At 39.0% G+C, this 17,403-nt stretch overlaps 1 protein-coding gene across 1 annotated transcript; it reads left to right on the top strand.

Annotated features, from left to right (window-relative positions):
• Positions 1–10,134: 10,134 nt before the first annotated feature.
• Positions 10,135–17,129, top strand: LOC114358251 (ELAV-like protein 2). The gene has a single exon (XM_028312150.1). The coding sequence runs from the start codon at positions 10,291–10,293 to the stop codon at positions 11,350–11,352; it is 1,062 nt and encodes a 353-aa protein (XP_028167951.1). The 5' UTR covers positions 10,135–10,290; the 3' UTR covers positions 11,353–17,129.
• Positions 17,130–17,403: the final 274 nt, after the last annotated feature.

Below are 17,403 nucleotides of genomic sequence, written 5' to 3'. Positions count from 1 at the left end.
TTTATGATATGGCGTACAACCTCCGGGCCGAAATTGGGACAACTCCTTTGGCATAAAGCAACGTTTTATAGCACACATGAAGGAAAAATTCCGAAAACCTTAAATTTTTAGTTACATTACAAAATATATATTTTTTAATAAATATAAACTTATGAATTTCATTTTGCAATAAAAATACCATAGTTATGACTCGATTGTCGTAATTAACGAACTTTGTAAACCTTGCAGGTTTGTACGGAACCCTCGGTGAGCGAGTCCGACTCGCACTTGGCCGGTTTTTTTATTATTTCAATCAAATTAGACTCATATTAATGTGGTATACGAATAATTTGCAATTAGGGAATGCTATTGGTAGTTTTTTTTATTCCTTGGACATTTTAAACTACGCTTCTAGTCACAAACTAAGCAAAACTTGTACTATGGGTACTAGACAACTGATATAAACATACTTAATTTTTTTTTTTTGTAAATGCATACATTTTTTAAAATAAAATTTATCATTTCAATTTTTGCATTCGTTAAAAAATTAAAAACCTATACAAATAACAAACAAATAGTGGCTGATTACCACCCAATTATCGTTTTAGCAAAAAAAACAATAACATGTGATTTCACAATAACAACAACTTGAATTTGAATAACATACAACCATTCATATCATCGCTCTGTCCCAAATTCCTAAAACAGATTAAAAACTACTTCCAAGAGAGAACAATACCAAAAAAAACAGAGTATAAATCCCATTTGCGTTGTGAAAAGTTGAGTAAAATATCGTAATATCGCTTCACGAGCCGAACGTTCGAATTACGGCGTTCACCCGAGTCGTTGACCTCGGGGAGGGTGGTGTGAGTGGGTGCTGCCATGATTGAGTGCGCGGGCACGTTGTGCGACGATATTTTGGAGATAAAACGTTCTTTAAATTCATCTGTGCTCAGTAAAAGTTTTAAAAAATTCCTTGAGACCTCGATTTGTGAGCTCTTTGACACGTCCCAGTGATGCTTATTTCCCTTCTCGCTGCTTCAGGACAACAAACGATGTACTAATTCTGGAATGAAGCAGCGCAGAAAACTCTGCTACTTTATTCAGACTGTTCCCATTCCCACCATATAAGACCCGCATGCATTCCCACCGCTACAGCTCCTGCGTAGCCAGGATCGATTATAGCTTCATCAATTAAAACTACAAAATGAGACGATTCCGGACCTGAGAATCGATTTCCTTACAGTGCAAGCGGATGACAGATGACAAACAAAACTAAGAAATCGATATTCCATTTGACTCTTTTAACGATAACGATATACATTGCTACTCGTAAGAGCCAAATGGAAAAATATTGAAGCTAGATGACGAAGTTATGTTACAATAATTAATAATTCAACCAAAGGTTGGATGTGACCGTGGGCTGCGACATTTGGCTAACATCTGAGTTCTGACTGTAGGTGAAGCCAAGACAAAAACCTTGCAGCACGAACTTTTGTTTAATAAAGATCTGCAGGGCCGCCAGTAAAACCTCAGCTGTCCCAGAAAAACGTCTTGAAATCCGTAACGAATGAAAGACGAAAATCTAGCACAAGTTCGAAGTACTCCATTGCAAAGCGGAAGTCAATTGACTGAAAGTTATTACGTCTACGTGCTTTTTGAACAACCGACCAAGCAGTAGCGGCGTAAGGGGGGGGCGGTGGGGGCGGTCCGCCCCGGGTGTCAAGCATCAGGGGGTGACAAAGTCGCGCAGATTAGTACTCACTGACGCATCTGCATGGCAAGGACGGTCGTGATGTCATGACAGGGGGGGTGCNAGCATCAGGGGGTGACAAAGTCGCGCAGATTAGTACTCACTGACGCATCTGCATGGCAAGGACGGTCGTGATGTCATGACAGGGGGGGTGCCATTCTGGGGTGCCTTAGGCTATAATTTATATTATGGGGGGGGGGGGGGTGCCGCCCCGGGGGCCAACCTATGCTACGCCGCCACTGCGACCAAGAAGTATCACATCAGCGTCAGACAGTAATAAGCGTGACTATCGCTGGCATGTACGGAAGTTTTTCCTTGCATTAGGTATTGCAATAAGACAGTTTTGACAGTTCCAACTCCTTGCCAGACAGTTTTTTTAAGGTAGGAGCTCCAAAAGCCACGATGACCCAAACTTCATGATTCACCAACATTATATCCTATATTGGGAGCATACTCTGACAAACTTTCAGCTTTTATAAAATGACGTAGGTTTGGCGTTCACTAGCTCTTACTCTACTATTTTAAACGTAACAAAAATATTATGTCTCAAAAGTGTATTGATAGAGGGCACTTTCAAATATCGTAGCTTCAAAAAAGATACAATGGAAACACACCTGTATCTGCGCAGGCCTGTAAAAGTACATCTCGCTACCCTTAATAATGTCATTCGCGTCAAAAACTCGACCTTATTCCGCACTGTACTGAGTTGAAATTCAATTAACGTCTGTACAGCCTTGATCAAATAAAGTGCCGTTTGAGAAAATCTAAATACGAACCTAATTGCAACTAATGTAGAGTCGAAATTGCTTTGCGGAATTTATACAGCCAATGTTTCCGGGCAATTCTTCAGGGAAAACAGTATCTATGGTTTGAGGAATAAGGTGGTGAATTGGTTGGTGAGGTTTAAATATTGGCGTTTACTTAGAGAGTGCTTGAATTTCCTCTGGGAGGTTTCGATCGCAAGATGTTTTGCGACTTAGACCCACATTTCGGGGTAAATCCTTCATATTTATTATTTTATTGGAACGCTTTTTGGATGAAATATTGTTTCGGACGGAATAGGACTTTTTATAGCCGTATAAGTTACTATCTTCTTATACTTAGAAGCCCTTTCTTATCAAAAACAAGTCAACCAAGACCCGTCACTTACATTGGCTTGCGTCCAGTAGAGGGGTCAAGCTGTATCTCAGGATCTACATTAGTGATTGTAACAAAATGTATTGTAGATTTTAAGTTAGGTAATGTGTTATCAAACAATGTAAATAGTTATAAAATCAGCTCATTAGTTTTCGAATCCATAGGTAATAATAGTAAAGATTAAGGAGATGATGAAAATCTAAAACAAAATATTGACAAATAAATAGGGGTGAAATCTTTCTTGAAAGTGCAATCAATGGCACCTGTGCCAGAAGAAATCTCTCTCCCTTAAAAGATAAAACATAAACTAAGTTACAGTTTTGATGATGATGATGATGACACCAGTTTTTAATGATATCCTGACACCTTTCTCTTTGTTTTTCCAGTCTATAACATTTTGTAAAAGTTTTATTACGAAGTAGAATTACGCGAACCCGACAAAAGTTTTTCTGAATTCTGACCGTGTTCAAAATACATGAATTCCCGTGTTCCCTATGATTCTTGTGAAAATTTTCTTTTTTAATAAGATGGACAACGGGAAGGAAATTTCTAACGTGCCGTTGTCCCCATGATGTTTAAACGTTGGCAATTGAGCGCGGCAAGACTGAAATTGATATCATTATACTTGCTACAGTGAATATAAAGTACCAGGGTAACATAACCATAAAGGAGCTATATCAAATTCTTCGTTGGTTGACATTAGAAGTGACAAAAAAAAATTACATCATATTGCCTAGATTCTATCTTAGCTAAAACCAATTCTAACCAATCCTAAATCTAAACCATCCAGGGACTGACCCGACCCACCATAACACGACAGAATAAGGCCCAGAACACACGGTGAAACGCAATTGCAACGAAACTGCAACTTCTAGTTACTTTTGAGTTTCATCTAAGTTTCTGCCATAGATTCCGTTGAGAGACCACACATGACGCGACCAGTTTGAAATGGTCTCTCAACGGAATCTATGGCAGAAACTTAGATGCAACTCAAAAGTAACAAGAAGTTGCAGTTTCATTGCAATTGCGTTTCACCGTGTGTTCTAGGCATAAACGTACATCCGAACACGAAGCTAGTTCCCGGCTGCCGAGCTGGTATCGATCCAGCACGTCGTTAGAGCGAACGGCTCTCGACTGTGGATTTAAATCCTCGTAGAGGAAATGCCAAAGGTTATTGAATATGTTAGCACCGTTACCTACTGACAAAATTTCTCATTAATTCATGTTTGTATTCGTTTAACCACTTCACAATGTTACAAAAGTTTCAATAGATTGCATTCACATGCAATACTTGAGTCTCAATAAATAAATACTGCTGAATAATAAGATTATTGCGTGATACGAGTACGTATCGGTACCTTCCCGACACTTAATATAAAAAAATCTATACGCAAACAAAAGTTAGTTTCTTACTATAAGGTAAATTAATTTTCACATCCCATACTTAAGAAATGATGAATTCACCATACAAAACAGTCTTTTTTCGCCCCCTAAATGTGTGTTTTTTTTCCTTGTAGATTAACCTCTATAAATTCATCTAAATAGGTTGTGTCTCAGATATAATGTATGAGACCTACTATCGCATTTATAATGTTCGTATGAACAATGAACATGTATTAAAACTATATTATTTATCTACCTACACACAGTCCATCGTAGTCCTACATTCCTTCTGCCCGCTACCACCCCGTACAAAAATTAATATAACCTACATGACATAACTTTCTAACTCCACACCGTCTAAAACCAACTACCCTCTAAAAACTATGTAAATGAGTCTACGGCCGTGCAAAGCCCGGGCAAGATTTGCATTCAAATCGCTCAGCTGGGGTTTTATTATTATTTGTTATGACTTGATAACAAGGCTAATAAAAGTAGTTTTTCATGATAATGCTAATATAAGGATACTAAACTCTTTTAAACATAGTTATAATAACGATATACCTAGTGATAAGTTAATGTATTTGTGAAGTCAGATTGAAAAGGAACAAGACTCTTTCTAATTCTCATTCTTCGACTGCATCTTCATTCAAGAATGACGGACATTCAGGAATTGTTAGGGATTATTAACCTTGTCAGTTTTACTGTGTTTTTCTTTTCAGTTCACTTGACACCCCAAATAAAGCTTGCTCTACCACCAATTTGAGACAACATATTGGATGGTGCTGAAACCAAGTGACGGAAGTAACACAGTCATCTTAGTTAGTTAATCAGCCTCTTATTTATTAAGAAATACCATACAAATTGAGCTAGCCTGGTAAAGTATAATTATGTACTGTTGTCAGATTATTCTGAAGTAGTGGTAGGGTTAAAGTAATACTGGGTTGTGCTTAAAAATAAGATTATTAGTAATTTGTTATTACACGAAATTGTACTGTCCCTGTCTTTCTTTCTTGTTTTGTGTGTGGTGTACAATAAAGAGTTTTTATTACCTTATTTATTACACTGCCTAGCATTTTTTTAATAGTACCTAGAGCTTAAAAGCTCGTCAGGGCGCCAGCCTAGAAATGATGACAACTCGAAGCGCCGCGAGTGGCGGAAATAAGTGGAAAGCCGTCAACAACTCACAGGCTAGTTAGACCCGTTTGCAAGTGAAATAGCTCCGCCGTGCCAAGTTTATGGACGTAGGGCTGGCTGTTGAGTTTTCTTTACGCTGTTTTAAATTAAAAATCTGCACTGAAAAAAATGTTTGGTTACTGCTTACACAACAAAAGTGACCACCAAACTAAGTGTTAACTATAACCAAACTAAGTCTAGCTCACTACAGAATTATTTATTTAATTTACACAACATTTTGTTCCTCATAACCAAAGTGTTCGGTGGTCACTTTTGTTGTGTAAGCAGTAACCAAACATTTTTTTCAGTGCGTATCTAGAAAACCGTATAAACCGTAATTGTGAGTTAAGACAACTCGTCGCTTTACCGGTTTTAATATGACCAACTTCTTCTCACTTGAAAATTGAAGCTCTGAAGGTGACTTTTCAACAGAATCCATAGTTTCTGTGTACTCTATATGATTTTATACGTTAGTACCAGGTGGACAGGCGACCCCATAAAGGGAGCAGGAAGGAGCTGGATCCAGGCCGCTACGAACCGGCCGATCAAGGAATAATTGGGAGAGGCCTATGTTCAGCAGTAGACAAGAAATGATGATGAACCACAACTCTTTTAATACTACACACATGCATTAAACTGCAATGTCCAAGCAAGGACCACGACAAATTATAAGGCTGTAAGTTACTCATCATGACCTACATAAGTATGCGTTTGAGTCCCATAACGTAACTCCCGTTGCTTGCTGAAGATACATGTTGATTCTTCGTAACGACATACGGGACTATTCTCACCTCTCGTTCCCACCGCTGCAACTCCTGTGTAGCCAGGACCTACAGCTTGACCGCCAAGAAAAACCCAACCAATGAAGGTCAAGTTTGTCCCGAAGGAAAGTAAAAACTGTCATTGGACCCGCAACGAAATTATTGACAAGAACATAGGAGGAGGTTCCCTCCAGTGAAAAGCAAATGAAAGGAGTCAAAACAAAGATTAAGTGACATGCTGTAAGTAATCTAGCTAGATAATAGCTCTAGATGATTGATTATTTGATTGGCATAATAGTTTTATCAATTTCCAAGTAGCCACCAACCCTGTCCTGCGCGAGCGAACACAATTTAAATGCAAATAACGTCCGGATCGCGCACAAAGGCGCATGCAACAAGCCCCTCCCCCCCTTAGTGGGGGGTAGTCTGTCAGCTCGATACGAATGTTGTGGAAGGTAATATTTTTAACGCGTGAGGAGAAGGAAATGGAGTAAGTTCATCTGTAGTGACCTCCATTTGCCTCTGGTAAATTAGAGGGTCGTTTCCCTGTTAAAACTAAATGATCTGATGATGATGTTGTGTAGCATACACTGCCGGTGTCAGATGTCAAGAGCGATGTTTTTGGCAGGCGTTTGAAGCCTATGGATGTTGACACTTTGACTATACATTTTAATAGCATAATCGCACTTATGACCCTAAATAGTTTGCTGAGTTAGCCTCATATTATTAAATGAAAAAGATGTGTAAATCTACGCGACACAAATAACTCAAATACCTGCCTTGTCTAGCATAAAAAAACTATTATTTATGTTAGTACATAAATGTTACGAAGCACTGTTGGATTTTATAAAATGTTAACTAAAATTAAAAGAGCAAAGGCGAATATTATTGTCACATTATGATATAAAGGAAGGTGATTAAAGAGTTTTGAGCTGACACTGTATGGATTTGTTGTCGACACGACAAGAAGATAATGAGGAAACGACGAGCAACAAAATATTTTTTCATAAGAAAAAAATGCTCTACAAAATAAAGAAACTTCCCTTTATTTAATAACTCCATATTGCACCTAAGTACGACTTTAGGTACATTGTTTAATTTCCTTCCAGCCCTCTTCCTTTGTCTACGGCGTAGCGAAAGGCAATTTCTTCATAGCAAATACTTCGCGCCCTACAGTCGTGCTACAAGACGTAGCGTCGTAGCGCTCCAAGAAATGCTACGAGAAAATGTGTAGCACATTACTCTTTACCGTTTATTAAAGTAACCAATCATAAAAAAAGCTTTATCTCTAAGAATTAATTAGCTCAGTTAGAGGAGAGTTGTTTGATTAACCCATATATGCCCAAAACCATTTAAATCTCAGATTTTTGTGTAATTTGACATATTTACAGTTATTTTTATAGGCATTGCAAGATAAATTGTACCATTTGGTCGTTTTCGTGCCTCTGGGCATATATTATGGGTATTAAAACATTTTTTGATTCTTGATAAAATAGTCTTCGTAAATCATAAAAGCGTTTTTAAAGCCTATTTGCAGAAAATAAATTAATTTGATGACCATCATGCACAAACAATATACATAGGTGTGCCATGTTACCTAGCTACTATACTAAGAATTAAATACAACGTTGAACGTTCGCAGATCCAGTTACCTACCTACATCTATACCAATAACTTATAACCACAGATCACAAAAACTAAAGGGAGATGTGACAATGGGGCGGGGCTGGTGTCGTAACAATATGCCCAAAAACAGAACACATTTCTCGTAAGAGCAATAATGATAACAGCATCGACGTCATAATGTAAACAGTTTGCATTGCTTGCGAAGTACTAAAGATTATTCGAAAGTTGAGTACTGATACCGCAGTGGATAATGAGCACATATTTTGATAACTTTGTGTGTGTGAAATTCTAATGCGACACTGAGTTTCGAACTCAGCGCATTAGTTGGCATCTCTCTATGTCTCTATGCCAATAACCGAATACACTACTACTTCTCCAGAACTAGCGAATAACCTGTCGTAATAGTACACAGCTGTGCCCGGGAGGCTGGGCCAACGACCGCTGCCCTGCGCAGGTCCTGAATGTGTACCTTTGCTAGATGTAGAGCGACCGGTTGTACTATATTCCACGAAACTGTACTATTAGTAGGTGCTTCCTATGATTCCATGCTCTGCGCAGGTCCTGAATTACCTTTGCTAAATGTAGAGCGACCGGTTGTACTATATTCCACGAAACTGTACTATTAGTAGGTGCTTCCTATGATTCCATGCTCTGCGCAGGTCCTGAATTACCTTTGCTAAATGTAGAGCGACCGGTTGTACTATATTCACGAAACTATAATAATAGTAGGTACCTACTTCCTTATTTGTATGTAGTAGGTATAATGAGTGGGAGTTTTCTGTCATTCTTCATATGAATTGTGTTTTGTTTTTAACTGAATGAGGGCTGATTTTACCATCGTCGAATAACTTTTAACAGAAGAATAAACTTGTCATTTTGACATATTTCCCATACTGAAACTGTCAATGTGTCAGTTATACCAGGTGTTATCCACCCTGAGGCCCGATTCGACCAAACTTTTATCCGAGAACAACTCCTGGTATAACTGACCCATTGACAGTTTCAGTATGGGAAATATGTCAAAACTGACAATTTATTCTGAGAATAATGTTTACTCTTGTTTGGTTACTAAACTAACTATAATATAATTTTAAATGGTGGAAGATGGAGATACTAAGAAACGTTTTACAACCACTGTATGTAAACAAATAAAAATAATTTGATTAGATTTTATTTAAAACAATGACATTCCCTTTACTACTAAAATCCCAATAACTTAAACTGCGATTGTCTTATGTGGTTTGTTGTTAGTGTACTTTTCTCAATAAATATTCTACGATACTGTATTAAGTAATACCTACTTCCTTATTCATAATCTAAAACAGTGTAGTATTACTATAGTACTTTCTATTCATAGTCCAAAACTGTCATTCACAGTGAAATAGCGTAATTTTGAACCATGAATGTAAGGAGACAAAACGGTGTCTTAATTATAACAATTTTACAATAACACTGTAAAACTGTAAAAGGTTTGATGAATGGGATTATTCGTACTAGACTAGGTATTTTTATAAACAAGTTATGACCATACTTATCTTTTAGGGACCCAAAAATTGGTGAACATCAGAATGGCGGGNATTTATATTATTCATTTCTGTGACCATACACCCGCCATTCTGATGTTCACAAAAATTGAAAGAGAAACAAAGAATTGTATTTTGTAAGTACAACTCCATCAAATTAAAAAAAAAAATACATAAATTATTATTATTTTGTAAAATCCAAAAAATTATAAGTTCTTTTGACCCACTTGAAAAACTGTTAAGAAATAGGTAGTACTATTTTACAATTAATTACTGTTAAAATGAACGGTTCTTTCTATTAATTGGTTTAATACTCAAAGCTGTAAAGTATAAAAATATAACCGCTTTGTGTTTGTAAGCCGTGACCTTTATGTAATCGCAATAATGTGTTATGACGCAAAATAGTATAAATCATTCAAACAAAGGGCTCGCACAAGAGCACAACACAATAATTTGTCTCGTCAACAACAAAGAAGCTGCAGCAAGGCGTATCTAACGAAGGGTGCTATCCGTTCCATAAATAACAACGATCCCTTCACGCGTAAAAGCAAAATGTTACAAAACCCTTGAATTAAAACCCTTCCGATGAATGAGCACCTTACCGTCCCTTCCAAACACCTGTTCAGTGCCCAAACCCCAATCTCGGAGCTCGCTCCAGTGAACTCAGCTCCAAACGGACCTCAGACCCCGTTCCGAAGTCTTCGGAGACATTAAACGGAACCTACATACGCCCGGGGATCGATCCTGCGGGGTGTATCTAGTTTTTTCGGACACTATAACGAGAGGGTGAACGAACCGCGTTATGTAAGAAGGGTCGATAGGAACGGGCATGCGCGGCGGCCCGGCCGCCCCTCGCACTATCGCTCGTGCGCGGATATAGCACGGACGTGCCATTTTTTTAACCGCGTTTTTCGTTTCCCTTTCGTTCTTTCCGTTTATGATTTAAGCCGCCACCATGTCCAAAGGCGACAGTGAAAACCAGAACGGCTCGGGCGAGGAGTCCAAGACGAACCTGATCATCAACTACCTGCCGCAGAGCATGACGCAGGAGGAGATCCGCAGCCTGTTCTCCAGCATCGGCGAGGTGGAGTCGTGCAAGCTGATCCGCAACAAGGGCGCGGCCTTCCCGGACGCGCTCAACCACGCGCTGCACGGCGGCGGCCAGAGCCTGGGCTACGCGTTCGTCAACTACCACCGCGCCGAGGACGCGGAAAAGGCCATTACAACGCTCAACGGGCTGCGGCTGCAGAACAAGACCATCAAGGTGTCGTACGCGCGGCCCAGCAGCGAGGCCATCAAGGGCGCCAACCTCTACGTGTCCGGCCTGCCCAAGACCATGACGCAGGCCGAGCTGGAGCGCCTCTTCAGCCCGTATGGCCGCATCATCACGTCGCGCATCCTGTGCGAGAACTCCGGCGGGCGGCCCTTCACCGGCGGCGAGCAGGGCCTGTCCAAGGGCGTCGGCTTCATCCGCTTCGACCAGCGCGTGGAGGCGGAGCGCGCCATACAGGAGCTGAACGGGACAGTGCCGAAGGGAGCGTCGGAGCCGATCACGGTGAAGTTCGCGAACAACCCGAGCAACAACGGCAAGGCGCTGGCGCCGCTGGCCGCCTACCTGCCGGCCGCGCTGCGCTTCCCGGCGCCGCTGGGCCGCTTCAGTTCAGGCAAGTCGCTGCTAGCTATTAACAAGGGCCTCCAGCGCTACAGCCCGCTGGCCGGCGAGCTGTTGGGTGGCGTGCTGCCCGGCGCCGTCGGCTCCGAGTGGTGCATCTTCGTGTACAACCTGGCGCCGGAGACCGAGGAGAACGTGCTCTGGCAGCTCTTCGGGCCCTTCGGCGCCGTGCAGAGCGTCAAAGTGATCCGCGACCTGCAGACCAACAAGTGCAAGGGCTACGGGTTCATCACGATGACCAACTACGACGAGGCGGTGGTCGCCATCCAGTCGCTCAACGGGTACACGCTCGGGAACCGCGTGCTGCAGGTCAGCTTCAAGACCAACAAGATCAAGACGATCTAAGCGGCCCGCGCGCGCCCCGGCCTCGGCCGCTAGGACGGCACAAGGGGCCGCACCCATACATACCGCTCGCGGACGCTCCGCCAGGCGGCGCCACCTAATACCTAAACTAATTGTAAAATAGCGAATGTTTTGACTCGCTCTTTTGTGCGGCGGCTCTTTGTTCCCCAGCCGCCATTTTCGACCCGGAATTAGGTTAAGTGTTTCGGGAAATCAAAATGGAGGCGTGCACTGCGCATGCCCGCGGAAAATGGCGACCGCTGAATGAAAAGCCCCCGCGAGCACGCAATAAATATTAGAACGACTCGCGGCATCAAATGCCGAGTTCTCTGGCCAGACTTGATACATATTGGTAATAGTCAATAACAAAATAATGATATTAAACTTCGCTTATGAACGGTTGTGGTATCGAGAAATAGTTTTCGAATATAATAAATAATGTTAGCAATAATAACCTTATGCTATGCTCCAATTTTGTAAGCGACCATATCGTGTAGGTAACATGTACGGCCGCCGCATTGCCAAACGAACAGTTCACGTGTCGCCCAGGGCACCTAATCGAAGTAAAATAGTGTTATATTGTTAAAGATTGGAAAATATATATTATCTATACGTATATTTTAATCATATATTAAACTAATTAAGGATGAAAACTAATCAAAAACTGTGATAGGTTTTGATAAAATTTTAGAAAAAAATGAAAAACGGAAAAAGATCTGTGGAAAATTCGTATAACAGCGGCGATGGGGCTGAAGCGATGTAGGTAGGTTAGAAATTTTTTGAGATAACTTTTGCGAAAACTGGCGCATCTGGTGTTGATCACGTATCGGATGGCGCGCTACGTCGACACGGACTCAACTGGACGGCGGACGCCCCGGGCGGATCGATCGAGGCCGGGCGGCGGAACATGGTGCAACCCTAGTCGTAGACATCCCGCTCGATGTCCACATCGGTACCTGCTACTCTAATGTATGGATGCGACCCTGCGTCTATTCGATGTAGGCTTTAATTGTCTTAGTCTAAATGGAAATTTGTAAATAGAAAAAAAGTTGTTTAATAAAATAATCGTACTCTCCGCGTCTACACTCCGTATCACAAGTATCATACCCGACAAAGACCTATATTTGAACATCGAACTTGAATAGATATACTATCGTGCCGTCCTAACGACCCTACGATTTTTGTAAAAAAAATATATACTTAATATATGTAAAAACAGTTTTGTAACATTTCAGATATTAATAGGTACTCATACCATACCAAAGATGGAGATTAAAATTTACAAGTATTTATATATTTATTATAAATGTAAAACGTGCAATAACTAATAGGCGGTAATTTAATAAAAATATATTAAACAAATAACTCGAAGAGGCGTGGTAGGCTCGCCGTTTCGTTTACTATTTATTGTGACCTATTGGTTCCCGCCGCTGGCGACACTTTCGACTTTCCTTCCTTTAACTATTTAAAAAATTATAAAAAAAATACTTTTTGCTTTTTTCGATACAGCTTCGGATATGCTTAACATTCCATTTTTAGTCTTAATACGTTTTAGGTGTACTGTATTTAATTTAGTCGAAATTGTGAGTTACCCCTCGCTCGGTCGACCTCGTCGGGGAGGCCGGGAGAGAATTACCTATGTTTAATTAATTTAATAATTTATAATTAGTTGTAACGGGTGCGGTTGACAGAACTGCAAGTGAGCACAAGTCACGGACCTTGTATATTCTATATACTTAGTAGTGTCTTAGGTTAACCATGGTTGTTGTGTTTTGTGTTACCTCGGACTTGTCGGCTATTCTTACCCGTCCGGGTTATAGTATTCGAATAGTTGAACTTGATGTTGGTATATAACCTTAAATTAATAATTTCAATACATTATCTGTTTAGATTTACTCATTAATTTAGTGCTCGTGCAATTCATTGTATTTAAATTAGGAGTGTATTAACTTATTTATATTTAGTGTATAATTTAATGTAATCAAATGGCCGCTCGGCCATGTTGAGTTATTTATTAGGGAAATGTACATCGCGAGGAATCTCGAAGTTTGGATATGATTTAACACGTTCGCATATGGTTTCGATTCGTTTGGTCTGTTTTCGTATAATTCTGTACTTTTGAATCGAAACAAAAACACCAAAATAATATAACTGAGAATTCATCGACTATTTAGATAATAAATTAATGTGAGATATTGAGATTGCTAATATTTTGGAGTGAGGTTGATTAGGTATAATGATGTCACTCGTATGTTATTACTAGAATGTTTTGCGTGTACCCATCATTTCTCGGTAATAATTATTAAAGAATAATAATGATAAATTAATAATAAAGCTCAATAGAGTAGTGGGCCCGCGCCCAGTAGTTTACGAAACGGGAAAAGCAATAATAAATATATTGTGAAATTTTAACACACAGACGACGTGCGTTGCGGTTAACTTGATATTTTTATATGTATTTTAATATACTGTAATTCATATCTTCATAGTTGTAAGCGGCTAGCAGCAAAACGTTCTACTAATAACTGATCGTTCTAAAGGCACTAATAACTTGGACGTACTGTTTAAAATAAGCGAAAACAATATTTAGCTATAGCGATCAAAGGGTTAAGACTCGACTTTATGCGTGTTAGTATTGCTAGCGTGGCCACATATGAAACCTGCACTTTCTGAAAGTTTTTCATGAATAAGAAGAGTTATTAGAGCCTTGGCAAGCGTTACCCAACACGACGCCATGGGCTTGCGGGTACTCGCCGATAAACGAACCCCATGTGACAAGGGATTACCAGACCTTTATCAATAACATTACGGCTACTTTTTGAATGGTGTTTTGGTGAATTTTTTATGAAATGAAAAAATGATATTTAAAAAAATAACGTAATTAATTGGCAACACAGAAACAATACTCTAAATACGCATAGGCTAATTGACATGAGGCTGTGAGTTAGCAAAAATAAAATAAAACACGTGACGATTGATCTTAATTAATAAAATAAAGATAACTTAAGTGAAGTCACAGAACAGAAGAAATTGTGAGAGCGTTGCACTTCCCGAATACCCCAGATGTAACCAAGTTACTACCAGTTCCGCGTCTCGGAAGATCAGCTTCTTCGTTCTGTGATGGCGACATGCAATCACGCGTACAAAACTGTTATCGGCCCATTATATAAGTAAATCATTGACAATTCCGATGTAAAAGCGTGTAAAATTTGTCCAAAACTGCGTCGGTGATAAATAGTGGTGGGAAGAGCATGTAGCATTTACTAATCAGTGTTATGTAAGCTGTGTAAGGGAGTAAGTGATAGGAATAGCCTAAGACTCGGACACAAAACTCTAAGCACAAATCGGTGCCCGAGGCGTATGCGATTCCGATAGTTAAGACACAAAGAAGAAATGAAATCTTCCATAGGAAATAAAATACGTAAGTTAATGTTCTACACGTAAAAATATATTTCCGTGAAAATACTGTGCCATCCGACCTGTATTAGGATACTCAACGCTGGTTAAGTCTAGTCAAATGCTCAATATAAATACGCGGCGTTCGGTGTTGTAATACAGTAATATACTTATTTATAAAATAACACTTATATTACGCGATTCATTGAAATATTTTTCACGCAGTAGAATACTCGAGACATCGACTAAATGTGTTACTATTACTTCATACGTCAAAATTCTATTAAAATAAACATGAGATGAATTGCACAACGCCTCCTCTTCGCGCTGCGGCTACGACGTTATAAAATTATTATTAAAAATCAATAATCTGCATTGCTCATGTAAGTACTTCCTTGTATTTTGAATCTGTTTCTCTAGTGTAGCTTTTAGATCGTACGTTCATTGATGATTTTATAATGTATAGCCAGAGCAGCGAGCTTCCCTAACGCATGATCATCGTCACTATGGGGGAAAACATATGGTGTTCACGCACGGCCACTTACACGAAAATGCGACTTGGCTATCCAAACTCCAACCCACACGAACAATAAGCACAGTTGTGACCTAATTACCCTTCCAGCACAGTATGTTTTCTCCCTAAATCATGATAGACAGTGAAAAACAAAAGTCCGGAGCGGAAGAAAAAAATTACGAATTATAAATAAAAAATTAACGCGATTGGCGTTTTTGAGCCAATCGAATAACTTAGCAATCGCGCGTTTGACACGACGGGTTCAAACAGTTTGCAATAAATATGTAAATAAACATCAAACGGCAACGGTCCAGCTTCGGGTAAGCGAATTATTGAATAAAAATAACCAATAGTTTCGAATTTAATAAAAAAAAGTAATATCATGTAATATCAATTTCACTGTCTATTTATTAGATATTCGTTTTCGGTGTTGATTCCTCTATTAACTGCAGTCACAAAGTTGGTTCCCATTCCGTGCTGGCTCGCGAGGCGTGTCATGGTGCTCGTGAAGCCCCGAATGCTCGGGACTAACGACATAACACCGACGCACTGATTTTTTTCATGTGTGTCGCTCTAGCAACGCCTGCCTATTTATTTAATAAAAACGCAATGGGAACAAACTCGCGGTGCAGAGTAGTATGTGATACTCCTAGTACATAACCGTAGTCAATACTCGTATCCCATTTTTGTCAAGATCAGGGAAAGTACGGACACGTAAATACTTTTCATGGTCTTCGTTGCATTTTCTAACGAACCGAATAAATCATCCCGACTTCCAACCAACTCGAATGTAAGGATAGAGAATAATTAGCAAAAATGCATCGTAAGATAAATAAGTCTCAAAAATAAAGTATTGAATAAGTATTTTACCAACTTCAACGTTAAGATGTACTAGACAATGAAAGCAATGATATTTATAATTAAATGAAATTATAAAAAAAAATCAGTCAGCCATTTTTCTCGTTCGTGCTAGCTGACATTTGATACAAATACGTATTTTATAAAACTTATAAAAAAATATAAAAAAAAGTTAAAAACTAAGATCTTCCGGTAAAAATCAATGTTGAAGTTTCTTTTCGTCTTTTTATGATTATTATAAAATTAAGAGGTAGGTGTCTGTGTTGGTGATATTAACCGATTTAGTTAATATTGTACCTAAGCGTTAGGTATTTCTATATACTTATTGTGTCGGTTTTAATAATTACCTCTACTTCATTATAGCTTTTGTGAGGAAGAATTTGAGTTGCACAACAAATAGTAGTGGTATTAAGGGCGCTACACTAAGTCTGACATTGGGTTTGAGATTCGCAATGGTATCAAAAAAATGTTGGAGAGCAGAGGTGTTTTTCGCGGGTCGCTGCACACTTACGCTTACCGGCAGTGCCAACGCATTGCTTCTAGTGACAGTGGACTCGCCAGAACAACACATGTAGGCCAGGAGCCAGGCTTAGTGTCGTCTTTAGTCTTAAATGTTGTTCCCAATAATTTGTAAGATCGTTTAAGGTTTATATGTAGGGCTCTCCAGCCTCGCTGCTCCAGCGACGCTGGAAAGCCGTACACGCCGTCTTTCTTTGAAATACGGAATAGACATTTTTAAAAATACTCATTCCTAAAAGTAAGCATTTAACCAAATATTTACATCCGTAGTGGTTACTTGGCTGTTTTAAGTAATTTATTCATTAATATTTTCACGTAATTTATGTGTCTATAATTATTAATTTATTGGAATTAATTATAAATTGAATAAAAAAATATGAAAAAATGTCACATTCTCTTCACTTTATACAATAGTTTTTACAATATGATATTTAATATCCTCAATGGTTGTAACTATACATTTCTTGTTCTAAATATATAAAAAAACCCGAAATATGTATTTTATTTCTGAAAAACCTTATCCTCTTACACTCTACATAATATAACTAATTACAAAATAAATCAATTTCAAGTTACTAAAAACACCACATTAAGCTACACACAGTAATATCTTATGTATAGTATTATAAAAGGTTCTTTATTGAAACAAAAACTGACGACTATACATTTATTAATACATAAAGTAATAAGAAATATTATTCAGTTACAATAAATATTGAAAGAAAATCCAATAACTAGACAACTAGAATCACTAAGCTACAGTGTCA

This window comes from Ostrinia furnacalis, unplaced genomic scaffold (assembly GCF_004193835.3).
Source record: "Ostrinia furnacalis isolate ACB-3 unplaced genomic scaffold, ASM419383v2 OfSCF3824, whole genome shotgun sequence".
In the NCBI taxonomy this organism is placed as follows: Eukaryota; Metazoa; Arthropoda; class Insecta; order Lepidoptera; family Crambidae; genus Ostrinia; species Ostrinia furnacalis.
The sequence above is the reverse complement of the archived record's forward strand: the minus strand, read 5'-3'. Positions and strand labels throughout refer to the sequence as shown.